This window comes from Alternaria viburni (assembly GCF_023758015.1).
Source record: "Alternaria viburni strain BMP 2772 chromosome Unknown scaffold_22, whole genome shotgun sequence".
Classification (NCBI taxonomy): domain Eukaryota; kingdom Fungi; phylum Ascomycota; class Dothideomycetes; order Pleosporales; family Pleosporaceae; genus Alternaria; species Alternaria viburni.
Genome location: NW_026055791.1, coordinates 465,209 through 480,263, shown reverse-complemented (window position 1 = coordinate 480,263; position 15,055 = coordinate 465,209). Strand labels below are relative to the sequence as shown.

At 52.3% G+C, this 15,055-nt stretch overlaps 7 protein-coding genes across 7 annotated transcripts; 2 read left to right on the top strand and 5 right to left on the bottom strand.

Annotated features, from left to right (window-relative positions):
* Nucleotides 1-252: 252 nt before the first annotated feature.
* Nucleotides 253-973, bottom strand: J4E79_008959 (uncharacterized protein; the record flags this gene model as incomplete). Its single annotated transcript, XM_049357811.1, has 2 exons — nt 253-727; nt 780-973. The coding sequence occupies 2 exons, from the start codon at nt 971-973 to the stop codon at nt 253-255; spliced, it is 669 nt and encodes a 222-aa protein (XP_049207850.1).
* A 608-nt stretch (nt 974-1,581) lies between these two features.
* J4E79_008958 (uncharacterized protein) lies at nt 1,582-2,301 on the bottom strand (the record flags this gene model as incomplete). Its single annotated transcript, XM_049357810.1, has 1 exon — nt 1,582-2,301. The coding sequence occupies one exon, from the start codon at nt 2,299-2,301 to the stop codon at nt 1,582-1,584; it is 720 nt and encodes a 239-aa protein (XP_049207849.1).
* A 597-nt stretch (nt 2,302-2,898) lies between these two features.
* On the bottom strand, nt 2,899-4,218 carry J4E79_008957 (uncharacterized protein; the record flags this gene model as incomplete). Its single annotated transcript, XM_049357809.1, has 1 exon — nt 2,899-4,218. The coding sequence occupies one exon, from the start codon at nt 4,216-4,218 to the stop codon at nt 2,899-2,901; it is 1,320 nt and encodes a 439-aa protein (XP_049207848.1).
* Nucleotides 4,219-4,678: 460 nt separating this feature from the next.
* J4E79_008956 (uncharacterized protein) lies at nt 4,679-5,978 on the bottom strand (the record flags this gene model as incomplete). The annotated part of the gene is made up of 2 exons (XM_049357808.1): nt 4,679-4,739; nt 5,080-5,978. The coding sequence occupies 2 exons, from the start codon at nt 5,976-5,978 to the stop codon at nt 4,679-4,681; spliced, it is 960 nt and encodes a 319-aa protein (XP_049207847.1).
* Nucleotides 5,979-6,526: 548 nt separating this feature from the next.
* Nucleotides 6,527-7,318, top strand: J4E79_008955 (uncharacterized protein; the record flags this gene model as incomplete). The annotated part of the gene is made up of 3 exons (XM_049357807.1): nt 6,527-6,650; nt 6,736-6,844; nt 6,901-7,318. The coding sequence occupies 3 exons, from the start codon at nt 6,527-6,529 to the stop codon at nt 7,316-7,318; spliced, it is 651 nt and encodes a 216-aa protein (XP_049207846.1).
* Nucleotides 7,319-7,345: 27 nt separating this feature from the next.
* On the bottom strand, nt 7,346-8,443 carry SLX1 (Slx4p interacting protein; the record flags this gene model as incomplete). Its single annotated transcript, XM_049357806.1, has 1 exon — nt 7,346-8,443. The coding sequence occupies one exon, from the start codon at nt 8,441-8,443 to the stop codon at nt 7,346-7,348; it is 1,098 nt and encodes a 365-aa protein (XP_049207845.1).
* Nucleotides 8,444-9,549: 1,106 nt separating this feature from the next.
* J4E79_008953 (uncharacterized protein) lies at nt 9,550-14,562 on the top strand (the record flags this gene model as incomplete). The annotated part of the gene is made up of 2 exons (XM_049357805.1): nt 9,550-13,616; nt 13,665-14,562. The coding sequence occupies 2 exons, from the start codon at nt 9,550-9,552 to the stop codon at nt 14,560-14,562; spliced, it is 4,965 nt and encodes a 1,654-aa protein (XP_049207844.1).
* Nucleotides 14,563-15,055: the final 493 nt, after the last annotated feature.

The following is a 15,055-nucleotide window of genomic DNA, read 5'->3' as shown; positions in this document are numbered from 1 at the left end:
TATCATACGTCGCTTTCACAGCAAGAACAATGCTATATGTCAGCAACATACCCGCACCCCTGTGTCGTTATGGAAGGCCTAACGGAGACATGTCTTCATAGTGGCCAATCAGAGACCCGCGAGCAAATATCGCAGAATATACCGAAATGATATTTCGTTTATGTACAATCACACGGAAGACAGATGCATCCTCGACAAGTTGCTAAAATTGTAAGAAATATACATATGCTATGAGATTGTTCAGCTATACTGCTACTGCCAGTACTGAGCTCCGAGCTCATCACCGAGCTTCACACGATCGCCCTCGACGATGATCTTCTTAACCACGACCCCTACCACGTCCCATTTGCTGTTCGTCTCAACAGGCAAACCAGAGTCCCTGCGCTTACCAGTAGCATCTTCATTGCCAACCTCGCGCACGACTTCCCAATTTTTATTGCCAATGTCGACAAGCCTGGCGCGTTTGTAGCTTGCGTTGGAGACCTGGCGATGGGCGACCACGAAGCCGGCCTGGTCTTGTTCCATGATCCACTTTCTGGCCTCCTCATCTTGCCAGACTTTCTGGAGTGCGGCATCGGCATCCTTGAGTAGTCTCACACTCTGCTCGTCCGCCTCGATTGTTCCAGCCTCTGTGCCCTTGTCAAGCGGCTTCTGGAGTAGGTGCGTGCCGCCGAAGCTCTCGACGAAGTTTCCGTTCTCGGCGTTGAAGAAGATGACGTCTTTATACCTGAGGAAGTCAGTATATAATACATGAGTCGTGTACATAGACTCTGACATACCATCGTGTGCCAATGTCGTCGTAGTCGCGGTCTTCGAGGGCTTTGGATGTGTACTTTGACGTCTTGGAGACGAGCTGGCCGCAGGGAACCTTGTCGGCAGGGAGAGGCTGAGGTAGAATCGCGAGCTCGGGGATGATGGAAGGAGACAGTGGGCCGTCAAGGTAGCTGGGTCGGCGAGAGTATTTTGCTGCCATCGTGAGGAGCTGTAGCTGAAGCTGTGGCGGTAATTTGAGAGTAAGTAGAGGGCAATTGAGCAGTATGATTAGCTGGAAAGTGTCTTCGAAGCAAGCTATGTAGCTGTACCCAGATGCGGAGATGCCCTCGTGAGGGGTCAGCAAGCTTTATGTGATCTCATTGTACCACCGCTCTGGTTGGCAGGAAACCCCGCTCGCCATGACCACGATCTTCTCAGGTCACGCTCATGCTACGGTACCAATTTCTGGTACCTTCGAAATCATCCCAGTGATGATGCGACGCGTACCTGCAGCGGCAGAGTGGTGTGATGGATCAGGTGGCCATGATGAGGTCGGAGGCATGGCGTGTTGTTGTACCTGACTACTCGCGTCAAAGTGGACCCGGAAGGACGCGGCCGACCATCCCGGGCTATCTTCGTCGCACACGCACGCAGCGACATGTCAAGCATCACCATCATCAACAGAAGATGCATTGAACCAGACAATCGATGAGAAGAGAGTTTCCCTTTCTTGAGCGGAGCTAGTATTCATTTTTTTTCCATCATTATTTACAGCTTTTGGCGACCCCTATGGTGATCAGCCGCGCATTCCCCAACCATAGTAGGGACTCACGGCTTCATCGCCATAGCCTTCACGAATGCCTCCATCATCGGAGGACCCTTTGCGCTGATCCCTTGCTCAATGTCGAGATCAGGATCGGCTTTACCCATCGCGCGTCTGTAAGCTTCGCGCTCACCAATGCGACCCAGCCATGCCAAAATGCCCGGGTAGTCGGTCAAGTCCATTGGCTCAAACTTGCGCATCGTTGTGAAGCACCACCCCGTCATGGTCTCGGCAGCGGTGAACTCCTCGCCTGCAAGCCATTTGTTGTTTTGAAGACGGTTTTCGATATGGCTCAGCATCTTATCACAACGTGCGACTTGGCCCTTGTAACGAGGGTCGTCTTCGCCAACCATGCCGCGCGACATGCCCCTTCTGAACAGTCCAGACTGCAACGAGCCATTCGCGAAATGAAGCCAGTAGAGGTAGTCTGCGAAGTTCTTGTCTTGTGGCTTTAGGGCCAACCGTCCGTTGCCATACTTGTGGATGATGTAATCGGTGATGGCGCCAGATTCGGCAATCTTAACGGGGTTGGACGGATCGGTAAGGTCTTCAAGGACGGGTGAAGCACCCATAGGGTAGACCGCCTGAAGCTCAGGTGGTGACAGAAGTGGCGAGCGTTTGTACAGCTTCAACTCGTAAGGAATGTTGAGCTCCTCGAGGAGCCATGGGATGCGCTCCCCTTGGCCGATTTGGAGGTGGTGAACGATAAGTTTCGGTGATGACATTTTGTGTTGGAAGGTGTAATGAAGGCTCGTATGAAGGAATCGGAGGTCTTCAACTGCTCTTATATTCCGAATATCTTCGGTCACTCGGTGATCGACGTATCCGGCGAGGACCTAGGTAGTAAGAGTAGCAAGCTCCGCTGACTCTGATTCGGCGACTTGCAGCTCAGATAGTGGAGGCTGTGGATTGTGAACTCCATTGCGCTTCGCAAACGTCGCGATTTATGTCGGATCGGAATTTAGGCATCCGCAATTTGGGTTGTCGAGATTTACGCCCTGGATCCACCAAAGTTGTAGGTCGACGGTGTGCTGACAAAATCTCAGTCACGTGTTGCTCGGCCGATCTCCGGAGCACCAACGCTGATTCGCCAGGCACAAACTCGGAGAGATTCATCACACACCAAAGGGGACTTTTCGGATGTATCGCGATGTCAGCACTACAGTTCTAGACATATGAGGAACCGGTCTTTGTTAACCCCGACATTCCGTGTCCCGTTTGCTCGATGAAGTTGAACAGGCATCGGCTTTTGCGCGACGATCTCAAACAAGAAGGCGCGCACAATGTGCCATAAGCAGAGATATTACGATCTATCTGTACTATCACAACACCACCCCTTCAGGAATGAGCGCGTCATCTGGAACACTCTCCCAATCCTCGTACACCTCTCCCAGCCGATCCCGCAGTGTCCTGTCGACCTTCTTCCGATACAGGCTGACAACACGAACAATCGCATGCTCCTTCTCATAAGCCGTCTTGACATGCGATCCCTTATACCTGAAAGTTTCGAAGATGTCTTGATCCCACTCAGTCTGATCGCGACCAATGCGTCCATAGCTGCCTGTGTACCCGAGGTTGTACTCAATCGCTCTGCATAGCATATCGATGACTGCTTCAACAAGCTCGGCGTCGGAGAGTGTTGCGAAGTTACTCTCCAAAGCGTCGTCATCACCCATTTCCTCACAACGGCGAAGGTATTCAACAGAGAGCGACTTCCAAGCTTCGTGGTCGATACGGTACAACGCCACGACCTGACGGACAGAGTACATGTAGTCTCCGAACGGTCCCTTGCAATCTTGACGATCAGATAACCCGGTTAAGCAGCCCCAGAGCGAAAAGCCGTCCAGCCAGTGCAGTTCAACCAGTCTCTTTACATGGACAAACTTCTTCGCATGTAGGCCGTCATCAGTCTCCTCCTTCTCCTTGTCGAATTCAATGTGTAGTCTTGAAGGTGGAATTTCAACCGCGTTTTCACCCTTGGTGAATGCCTGATAGAATCGCAGGAACGGGAAGAAGTCCAGGTTCCGGACTGTCCATTTGATCCACAACCCTTCTCTCACCGTGGAGTAGTAGAGGAACAGGGTTTCGGAGAAGATCGCACGATCGACATAGGAAAGCATCGGAAGGTCGTCGACTAGGTTGCCTCTGACATCGATCTCCAGGACACCTTTCTTCGTTGTCCTGTTGCCCGACCTGAATATGCCTTGGTCGTGGTTGTTTTGGCCATCTGTCACCCTCTTTGATGGCAAAGTATACATGTCGTGCTCCAGTTTGTACAAGTAGAAGGCTTCGTGGGCGCCAGCTGTAAGTCCGTCCCTCGAACGAGTTGCGAGCTTGACTCGTCTCTCTACAATCTTTTCGAGCGCAACTTTTCGGGTGGCATCTCGCACTCTATGTTCTCTAGTGGGCTTTCGCGCGCGGATATCCTTTACGCGCTTTTGCCGTATGTTGTGGTCCAAGAAAGTCTTGCTTCCCATTGATCCCCGATTAACCCGCGTTCTCTTCGTCATATCAGGGTTTCTTGTCGTCTTCTCGTTGTCCAGGCAGATGTCGTATATCATGTTGCGAAGCTCACCGGGTAGATCTAAGAACTGGAAGAACGGCTGCCTCTTCCTTCTGAGATTGTAATTCTTGACGGTCATTCCTTGCTTTTGCCGAAACTCCACCAAAACTTGGGACCACAGTATCTTCGCACTGGCTACGTCTGATCGACGCTGTTCTTGAGTCTCTGTCAATGCAGTCGCGGACCATGGTCTCTTCAACTCCTCGAGCGGAGTAGGGCACGTTGCGATAACTGCTGTAGACATCGCTGTGAAGATAATAACACACATTACCAAGACCAAGAATAGGCTTGATTATATGGCGACGAGCGCGTTTGTTTGCTGACAGTTTGCACTCAGTGTCGCTATGATTCAGGTGAAGTGTGGTGTGTGCCATTGTCATTTCTGAACAATCTGGATCTCGCAGAGCTAGTGTACGTGTTTACTACCACCCAGAACTCATTTGCTATCGTGGATGGGTTCGACTTGAGTATTTTCATGATTGCATTCGCTGTTGTACTGTCTAGCCCAGAAAGCACACTTCGTGTCGATCTGAGCTCACTTAACCGCGCGGATGAGTGGTGTACAAATGGTCGCTCATGACCTCTTTGCATTTGGTGCGCCTAGTAGATTACCAGCACTTTTGTCATTGAATCTACGATTACTTGAGTCTGCTTTGAGATTCTGCATGGGGAAGAAGAAGAATCGATACGAGAGACCTGCACGTCCAAGACAACTCCCTGCGACAACCGCTTGAGGCGGTCCGTAGTAGATCGCCCAAACAACTCTTGATCCGTAACACATGCAGCATCGTAGCCTGAGCGAGTTCACCGGTCCGCAAAACGAACAGGCTGTGGATCCGAAACACCCTGTTTATTTCCGTTGGTAGCATACTTTCTTTTATTTTCTAGCGTGAAATGGTATCCATGATTTTTCGCGACTTTGTTTACGGCAACTGCGAACTCTGTGCATTTTTCGCATATCGGCTCGCTAACATTGATGATGATATTCTTGAGTTCTGTGCAACTCTCCTCGATAGGAACTATTGGCGTGTTGACGAAGTCTTCTAGGCTGTATCCCGACTCCGAAAGAGTGCGGGTGATGTAAAAGGCCATCAACTGTGGCTCTACATGAGTAGCAAATCCTTTCTTCGTTTTGATGTTGACCATCTCGGCAAGGTCTTGAGCTTTGGAGGTCCAATGGTCACTATTAATGAAGTCGCCAAAATCCTCTCGCGTCTTCCCAGATTTAGCGTTGTACAGGCGTCCATCCAGTCTCAAGCAGCCAATAGCGGCTCTGTCCCAACTTGTGACGGTTCGAGAGATGTATTTTGGCGTGAAGGTGAACGTCCTAGAAAAGACAACCTGCACTGTCAAATCGCCCTGAGGATTCCTTTCGAAGTGTATGTCGTCAGGGATCGTAGAGCATCTTCCGTCCAACTCTTGCAACTCGCTATCGCGCTGCTCGAGCTGTAGCTTCTCGAGCTGTGTCTGCTTTAATTCATCCTCACATTTTCTGAGTCTCTCCCTGAGTACGCGTCCTTTTTCAAGACGTTTCATTCGTTCATGTCCGATATTTCGCAGTTCTTCCTGTGCCTGGGCAAGTTGTGACTTGACAAGGGTAATACTGTCTGCCCCTTCCTCGTGGGAATCAACTTGTGAAAGCTGAGGAACCTTGGAGGGGGTGATACTGGCGAAATCGCATGCGCGATCATCCTTGATGGATTCATCGAGAGAACTGTTGCCTGCGGGTATGCTTGCAGGCTGCTTGTCCAATGCAGAACCGGGTATCTTATCGGTTGGGGGCTCTACATAAAGCCTTGTCAAGTTCGCGGTAACGATCTCTACTTCTGTCTCGGTCATTGATGCGTAGAGTAGTGTGGAATGTTCCGTGATATTAGGAGTCCTATCTTCTATCGTTCCTGGAGAAGAGATGAAGAAAGATGGGAAGAAGTAGAAGTTCAGCTCAGCCTCGTGCCTTTCCCCTCATCTGAGGCCGCCCTTTACCAGTGCAGCCATATGCATGCGCTGACGTGCGTGTCATCCTGCCTATGGAATACGCCTTTAATGCGAGGTAGAGTGACACAACATACCCTTCCCTCGTTACAGTACCGAGAGGTGCTTCGCGACTGGCCATCTTTGGCTAGTTGGCTATGCATGCTCGTATGCTGACATGCGTCTGCCGAGACAGTTCAAAAACCGGTCAGTGCATTTATAGCCAATGGAGACCCTGAAATCTTGACAGATTATAATCGACGAAGAATGATGGTGGAAGCGCGATGGTAAGGTGGTCAAGGTCGGCCCATCCATAGATAGCGCCGGAGTGGCGACGGCCCCACCAACGCCTCGCGTCAGTCGCGCAACAACCGCTGCAGGGTAGCAACGACCTCTTGTATCACAAACCCCACAACATGGCGCGAGGCAAACTAATAGTCTTCGAAGGCCTGGATCGAGCAGGCAAATCAACGCAATGTCAAATGCTCGTTGATGACCTGCAAAATGACGGGATTAAGGTGCGGCATATGCGGTTCCCTGGTACGTGCGCGTAAATAGTGAGCCATTCGCTGGCGCGTGGATGCACGTTGAATCAAACTGAGTTGGAGACTAACAAATGGCTTAGATAGAACGACACCGATTGGTCAAATGATCAACAGCTACTTGAGTGGTCAGAGCGAACAAGACGACCATGTCATACATCTCCTGTTCTCTGCGAACCGGTGGGAAGCAGTGTAAGCCAAACACGTCCATCTACATCGCAACACAAATATCTCAACGTATACTCCAGACCCTCCATCCAAGCCGACCTCGAAGCCGGAACGACCATCATCGTAGACCGCTACTACTACAGCGGCTGCGTATATTCCGCTGCCAAGCAAAACCCCAGCATGAGCCTCGAGTGGTGCCGGAAACCCGAAGTCGGGCTTCCACGTCCTGACTTGTGTCTCTTCCTCGACATCTCCGCTGACGACGCTGCGAAACGAGGCGGCTATGGTACTGAGAAGTATGAGAGGAAGGATATGCAGGATCGAGTGCGCGAGCTGTTCGAGACGATGATGCAGAAGAAAGAGGGCGAGGACTTTGTGCGCATCGATGCGGGCGAGAGTATGACGGATGTAGCGGCAAAGATTAGACAGGAGGTTGATAGGTGTATTGAGCGGGTTGCGAAGAGTCAGTTGCCTCTAGGGACGGTGGAAGGGTGGTAGATGTTCTCGTCCAGGAATGAAGCAAAATCACTTGTCCTCGTCGTCGTTCAAATTCTCCCCCCATGTCTCATCGAGATCTTCGTCCATGTCAACCTCGAGTTCATCAATGTCTGGAAACTCATCCGCATCCTCTTCGACTGTTCCATCCGACTTCTTCTTCCGCTTTGTTTTTAACATTACTTTCAGATCTTCTTCGCCATACATGCGTAGACTGAGCTCTTTCATCAGGTCTGACCATCTTAGCGAAGTATGGCAGCTTGGACATGTCCCTTGGATTGGAATGAGTGCATCTGCATTGCTCTCCTCTGCGAGGAATTTCCGTGACATGCAGGCCATATGTGATACTGCGCGACACGTTTCTACCGGGCAGACTAGCACAAGCGAGTCCTCAGCACTCATGCCTAATCTGCAAACACCACAGGTTCGTTGTTGGCCATCTCCCAGAATGTTCTTCGACTTCTCGACATGTGCCTTGCAATCCTCGTATGCAACAGGGATCGCTCGTATTATTTCTGGAATGAAGTGCGTTCGCATCTCGCTCTGTACATCCGGTGCAAGTTTGGGCAGCTCAGCCGGCGTCACTCTGATGGTAACGTCCTTTCGTAGCTTCGTCTTCATTTTAGAGATATGTTTCTCCCATTGCGCGAACACGTCCTGGGCAAAGAAACGGATGTTCAGCGGCCATCGGCTGAAACTCCCGACACCTAACAGATGATGCAGATTCTTCAGCCGCGCTTCCAGTGACATTGGTGGTCGCGGTCTTTTGACTGGTGATGGGTTCTTTCTGCCTTTTTGAAGCTCCTCCAGCCTCGCGTCGCGCACCTCACGCTCTATGTGTCGGGTGGCGTGCGTGTTTTGCCACGCCCATTCGAACTGCAACGCGGCGGCTCTGGAGGGGAAGCCAGTAACGATGCACGTCATCTCCCACGGCCGCTTCCCCTGCATTGATGTACGCTTCGCGCCGCCCTTGCTTGAGCCATTGTGCTGGCCTAGACGACGCGCCGGATTGGGGGTGCTGCCGATGTAGAAGGCTTTTCGGTTTTTGGAGCGGAGCAGGTAACAGCAGTAGAAGGCTGGGATGGGCCGGCTTTCGATTTTGACAGAGTCGGCCATGATTGAGTTCATGACAAAGATGAAGTCGTGATGTTATTGTTGATCGCATCCAAAAGCGTGCAGCCGCCAGTTAGGGCTGACGGGATGGTGCAGATGGAGTGTGTTGTGATTGGTGGGCTGGGGTGCTTCCCGACGAGACAACCTTGCTACCGACCTCACCTGCAGCAGTTCAGGCGTCGAGGTGAATTTAACTCAGAGATAGAAAGACCGCGACAGTATATGATAGGAATGCGCGATGCTGCTACTGTTACGCTTGTTGTTTCGAGATCCGGTATGGTGATGCAAACAAGTGGCGAAGATGGCCGTGCATGTGTTCACAGTGGAAAGTAAGAAGAAGTAAGTCGCAATGGAGAGCATCTGAGTCAGATCAATATGTGCTTGTTCTGGGAGCCAATGTAGTTCGCTGGTCGTCATCATGGTAGAATGCGGCGCAAAAGAAAGGCCGAGGAGGTGAGGTCGGCAGCCTTGCGTGCAGTCGCCAGATCGGCACGACGTAGCTCTCAGACTTCACCACACGACTGCAGTCCAAGGTGGCATCTCGATGCCGCATCAATGCGACGAATGTATTGACTTGAAATGCTCTGTATGTCTCCATCGATGTGACGCACAGAGTCGAAGCGTCGTGCATAATATTAGCCGTCCCTGCTGCACCAAGCTTTCGACGTTCTGGGTTCGGTACCAGGTTGGGCGGGCGTGATATGCATCCGCCGTTAGCGGGAATCTCGCACCCTTCAGCGGACCCATCCATCCTCTCCATATCTCCTCCACCTCGCCTCGCCAACCTCGCTGTGCACGTGCTGCCACAACCACGACGGTCGCTAACAGACAACTCTCTAGCCGCACTGGCATTTGCCTCTGTTTCGAGTGAATTGCACAGTCCAAGCGGCCGAAAGCGGTCGCCTGCCGCTGTAGAGGCCCCATGCCTACGCCTATATCTCTTCGATAGCGCCCACCACCGACCGAATCACGCCCGACGACAATCGCTATACCTTCCATACCATCTCGTATCTCGTTACGAGGCTGCAATTAGGGCTGCACGCAGCGACAGCGCTTGATGCATGAGCACGAAGACTATGGTCGATTTCATGCCCCCCGGCGGGCCCCCAACGGGCGCCACTATGACTACCTTTCGAGTTGCCACGGACAGTGGAACGCCTGACGCAGCAGCTGGCGCATCAAAATCTAGAATGGGTGGTGCTGCGGTGCCTGCAACGAATGGTGCGCAGCCGAGTGCGGCCAGCACGATTCCTCTGAGCGCGCGCAAGGCAGCGCCGCTGGATCTCGCTACCGTGGAGCGCAGAGGACATGGAGCGCCAAACCACCTGCCACCCAAACAGAACCGTCTTTTTGGCCTGCGCGAATCTCCGACATATCGACCGACAGCCGAGCAGTTCAAGGACCCGGTGGCATACATCCAAAGCATTCGCGAAGAAGGGCAAAAGTACGGCATCGTCAAGATTGTCCCACCAGACAGCTGGAAGCCACCATTCGCTATCGATACTGAGCGCTTCCACTTCCGCACGCGGCGACAGGAACTCAACTCGGTTGAAGGTGGCACGCGTGCCAACTTGAACTATCTCGATCAGCTCGCCAAATTCCACAAGCAACATGGCCATAGTCTCACTCGATTTCCGAGCGTGGACAAACGCCCCCTGGATCTCTACAAGCTCAAGAAGGCCGTTGAGAAGAGAGGTGGATTCGAACGTGTTTGCAAGCAGAAGAAATGGGCTGAAATCGGACGCGACCTTGGCTACAGCGGCAAGATAATGTCTTCACTGTCGACATCGCTCAAAAACTCGTATCAGAAATGGCTACACCCATACGAGGAGTATCTGCGACTCGTCAAACCTGGTGTGCAGCAGATGCTGGAGTACGAGCATGGCGGACCCTTCACACCGTCACCAGCCCATTCGCCGATAAAGAAATCGCTGCAGGGCACGCCTGTCGCCAACGCTACCGAGTCACCGGCTATGCGAGCCTCAGCAGCGCTGAACGCGACACTGCAGGGTGACTCTGTGCCAACTCCACCACCAGAGCTCTCACGACCTGCCATGCAGGGGGGCTTCACGCCGGTGAACTCGGGAGGCTTCACAGCGGTCAATGCGAACTCAGCACAAAAGCCGTCTACGCAACCCTCTACACCTAGTGCTTTTACTGCGGCCAACCCACCGAGCGCTTTACATCGAGATGTGCTGGAATCGCGCACGTCAACACCTTTGCGCAATGCTGGCAGTCCCATGCTCTCAGCTGACAACACCCCGGACTTCAGACCGCCTGGAGCCGGCTTGACCCCGCTAGCCAATGGGCAGCATTTCAACCAACTGAAGCGAACCTTCTCTCAGGATCCGGAGAGTAGTGCAAACGACGATGTGGATGAGGCAAACGGGCGGCGTAGCAAGCGACTCAAAAAGGATGCTCCTCCTACCGTAGCGGGTTCACACATGACTCAGCCTCGCCAGTCGACCCCCAGTCGAACTTTCCCACGCGTTCGATCAGCCGACGACAGACCTGGCGACCGATGCGAGACTTGCGGTACCGACAATGACCCTCAGAATATCCTACTTTGCGACAGCTGCGACGCTGGTTACCATGGTTCTTGCTTGGACCCACCCATCAAGGCTATCCCTGCATACGACTGGCACTGCCCTAGATGTCTCGTAGGCACAGGCGAGTTTGGATTTGAAGAAGGGGGCATTTACTCGCTCAAGCAGTTCCAGGAACGAGCCCAGCTATTCAAGCAGAATCACTTCGTCGGCAAGACGGCCTTTGATCCGGTCACCAATTTGCCAAAACCAGTTACTGAAGATGATGTAGAACGTGAGTTCTGGCATTCTGTTGCAAACGTCACGGAGACAGTCGAAGTAGAGTATGGAGCAGACATACATTCCACGACACACGGAAGTGGCTTCCCAACTATAGAGAAGAACCCACGCGACCCCTACTCGACCGATCCATGGAACTTGACTGTACTGCCCTATGCACCAGATTCGCTTTTCCGCCATATCAAGTCAGACATCTCAGGTATGACCGTACCCTGGTTATACGTGGGCATGGTATTCTCGACCTTTTGCTGGCATGCGGAGGATCACTACACGTATTCAGCAAATTATCAACATTTTGGCGCTACCAAGACATGGTACGGCGTACCAGCCGAGGACACCGAAAAGTTCGAGCAAGCCATGCGTGAAGCTGTACCAGAACTGTTTGAGAGCCAGCCAGATCTCTTGTTCCAGCTCGTGACGCTGTTGACTCCCGAGCAACTCTTGAAGGCTGGTGTTAGAGTCTATGCGATCGACCAACGTGCTGGAGAGTTTGTAATAACCTTCCCAGAAGCCTATCATGCCGGGTTCAATCATGGCTTCAATTTGAACGAAGCTGTAAACTTCGCGCCGAGCGACTGGGAGCCGTTTGGAGAGCACGGAGTTCAACGCCTTCAGGATTACCGCCGTCAACCATGCTTCTCTCACGACGAACTACTGCTGGCAGCAGCATCACGCAAGGACACAACCATCAAGACTGCCAAGTGGCTTGCCCCTGCGATGGAGCGAATGCTTGCCAGAGAGTCACGGATACGCGATGAATTCCTGGACAAACACAAAGCTGCGAAAGCGCATACTTGCAAAGTTGACGGTACTGGCAATGCCGGGGACTCCTGCGAACTCGACTTTATCATCGATGATGCCGACATGCATGAGGATGAATTGATTTGTGCCTTCTGCAAATCATATGGCTATCTATCTCGCTTCTACTGCAAGAAGACCAAGAAGGTTTTGTGTCTACAGCACGCTGGATGGTTTGAATGTTGTCAAGACTCCCCAGAAGCTGAGCGTTACTCCGGAGCCAAGCTCCAACACAAGCTCGTATACCGCATGCAGGAGGACGATCTTGATGCGCTGGTACAAAAGATTGTCGACAAAGCAAGCACACCCGAAGTTTGGGAGGCAAAGATGGAGGCTTTGCTTTCCGAGGGTCCTCGACCTCAGTTGAAGTCCCTACGTGCGCTCCTGCACGAAGGCGAGAAGATCGACTGGGACTTGAGCGGTCTCCAGGATCTGAAAGATTTCGTCGAGAAATGCCAGGAAGTTGCTGATGAAGCTACCTCTTACACCACTCGGAAGCAACAAGCCCGTCGCAAAGCAGAGCGTCCTGGAAGAGGACGGCCAAGCAAGTCGGCTGTTGCTGAGGCAGACGAGAAAGATCGCGAATATCGCAATGTGGAGAACATACAAAAGCTTCTCAATCAGGCAAAAGATCTAGGGTTCGATAGCCCGGAAATAACTACGCTCCGAGAACGCGCTGAAAGCATTGTCGAATTCCAGACCAGAGCACGCACCGCTTTACGCGAGCGCACTTCCGAGCAAAGCATTGCACGGCTAGACGAGCTCCTGGAAGAAGGCAAGGGTTTCAACGTCGATCTACCTGAGCTTGAATCTCTCGAAAAGGTCGTCCAGCAGTTGAAGTGGCTCCAAGAGGCACAGGACTTCAAGGTAAAGCCTGCGCCGACGCTCCAAGAAGTTGGCGAACTCATCAAGAACGGCATTGAAGTGGGCATGCCAGAGCATCATCCTGACCTTCGCTTCTTGCAAGAGAAGAAAGATCAAGGTGAGTTCTGGGAGAAGAAGGCGAAGGAGCTCATGGAAGTGGAGAACGTGCATTATCAGCAACTCGACGCCTTCTCCAAGCAAGCGACCAATCTGCCGGTAACACCAGAGACCCGAGCCGCGATGGACGCCATATTGAAGAAGCAACGAGATGCACAAGAGCTGATCATGTCTCTGTACGAGCGAAGCAAGAACACCGACTTCTCACAACGGCCAAAATACATGGAGGTCCGCAACGCCATGGAGTCTTTGAATGCGCTGAATGGAAAGCCCAATGGCACGAACGACCTTGAGAAGGAGCAGAAGCGACATGAAGATTGGATGAGGCGAGGAAAGAAGCTCTTTGGCAAAGCCAACGCGCCCTTGCATATCCTACACGCGCACATGAAACAAGTCGATGAGCGTAATCGATCCTGCTTCGATTTGGGAGACCAGCCTCGAATGCCCGTAGAGCCCGCGTCCCGTGAACAGAGCCCGGCCGACGGAGAAGAGGAGGACGGCCCCTTGTCCAGTCGAGACGTTTTCTGTATCTGTCGGAAACCAGAAGCTGGTATGATGATTGAGTGTGAATTGTGTCACGAATGGTAAGATCACTTATTCTACATCAAGAATCTAAGCACTAACAATGATAGGTATCACGGCAAGTGCCTGAAGATCGCTCGTGGAAAAGTCAAAGAGGACGACAAGTACACATGCCCTATCTGCGATTATCGTGTCAAGATTCCTCGCGATGCGACTCGCCCAAAGCTTGAGGATCTCCAGCTTTGGCAGGACGAAGTCCCCGGTTTGCCATTCCAACCTGAGGAAGAGGAAACACTGGACTCGCTGATCGAGCACGGTACCAGGTTCCGGGAGTACGTCGCGCGATACATCAACCCATTGATGTCAAGCCCTGATGAACTTACTACCCAACGATTCTACCTTCGGAAGCTTGAGGGTGCCGAAATTCTTCTCTCGAACGAGATCAACTTCTTCCGCCAGGAGTTGCACAAATGGGCACCGGTAGCCCCGACACCACCGCCTATTCTGCAAGTGTCTTTGTCTACACGTAAGCCGCGACCGACGAAGCAGCAAAAGCTCATGAGTCAGTTGGGCATTACCAATCCAGACGACCTCCCACAGCACCTCAAAACCAAAACCCATCAGTTCAAGCGCAAGGATGGAGAGAAGCCACCGAGCAACCCGTCGGGCGCCGCTGAACAGTCGCATACTCCACCCGGTGAGCCTCGTCAAGGTCAACCTGAGGGTGAAAGCAGCGAGTACTTCAACACTACCACGACGTCTACATTCAACAACTCGCCCACATTTGCTACGAGTGCTCCACTGAATTTCAGCGGCTCTTCATCGATTGCGCCTCTAGACCCAGGTCTTTTTGAGAGTTCAGGGCCCGCAGCTCCAACTAGTCCCATGCAAGACCCCTTCAAGAGCTCAAATAGTGGACATGAGATGTTTGGCGAAGCGATGGAAATGGGTGGCGGTCAGGCAGAAGAGGCACTGGCTGTCACCGAAGGCAACAACTACATGGACTAGAAGTCTGACGGCTACACGCCACGGACGCCAGAATTATGGTGCATCATTTCTCAATAGCATCCTAGGGGCGTACGGCAAGGATCGTTGTACAATACGGTTCATCATTGTTTGAGTCGGGGTTCTACGACTGTTGTTTTTAGCATTGTCTTTTACTTTATCATGTCCGATGATGGACTGCTTATTGCATCAGAGGGGTGTTAGGGAGCAGACAGGGCTACTGGCCGACATACCCAGAACAGGCGTAGAGAGACTCGGGTGCTAAATCCATGTTCGATAATGAACTCATAATGCAACAATCTGACCATTGACAATTTGCTGATGTGTGATGTGATGATGGCTGTCCGTGGGTTGTGGGCATGATGATGCGGGGATCTCGGAGGTTTGCTTGGAATGCGCTACTGGGGCGTCCGTGCACTCGACTTTTCTAAGCCGATGCTGGTCATCGACGACGGCGGACGACACATCGCAATGCTTCCAAGTAGAGGGCTGCGGC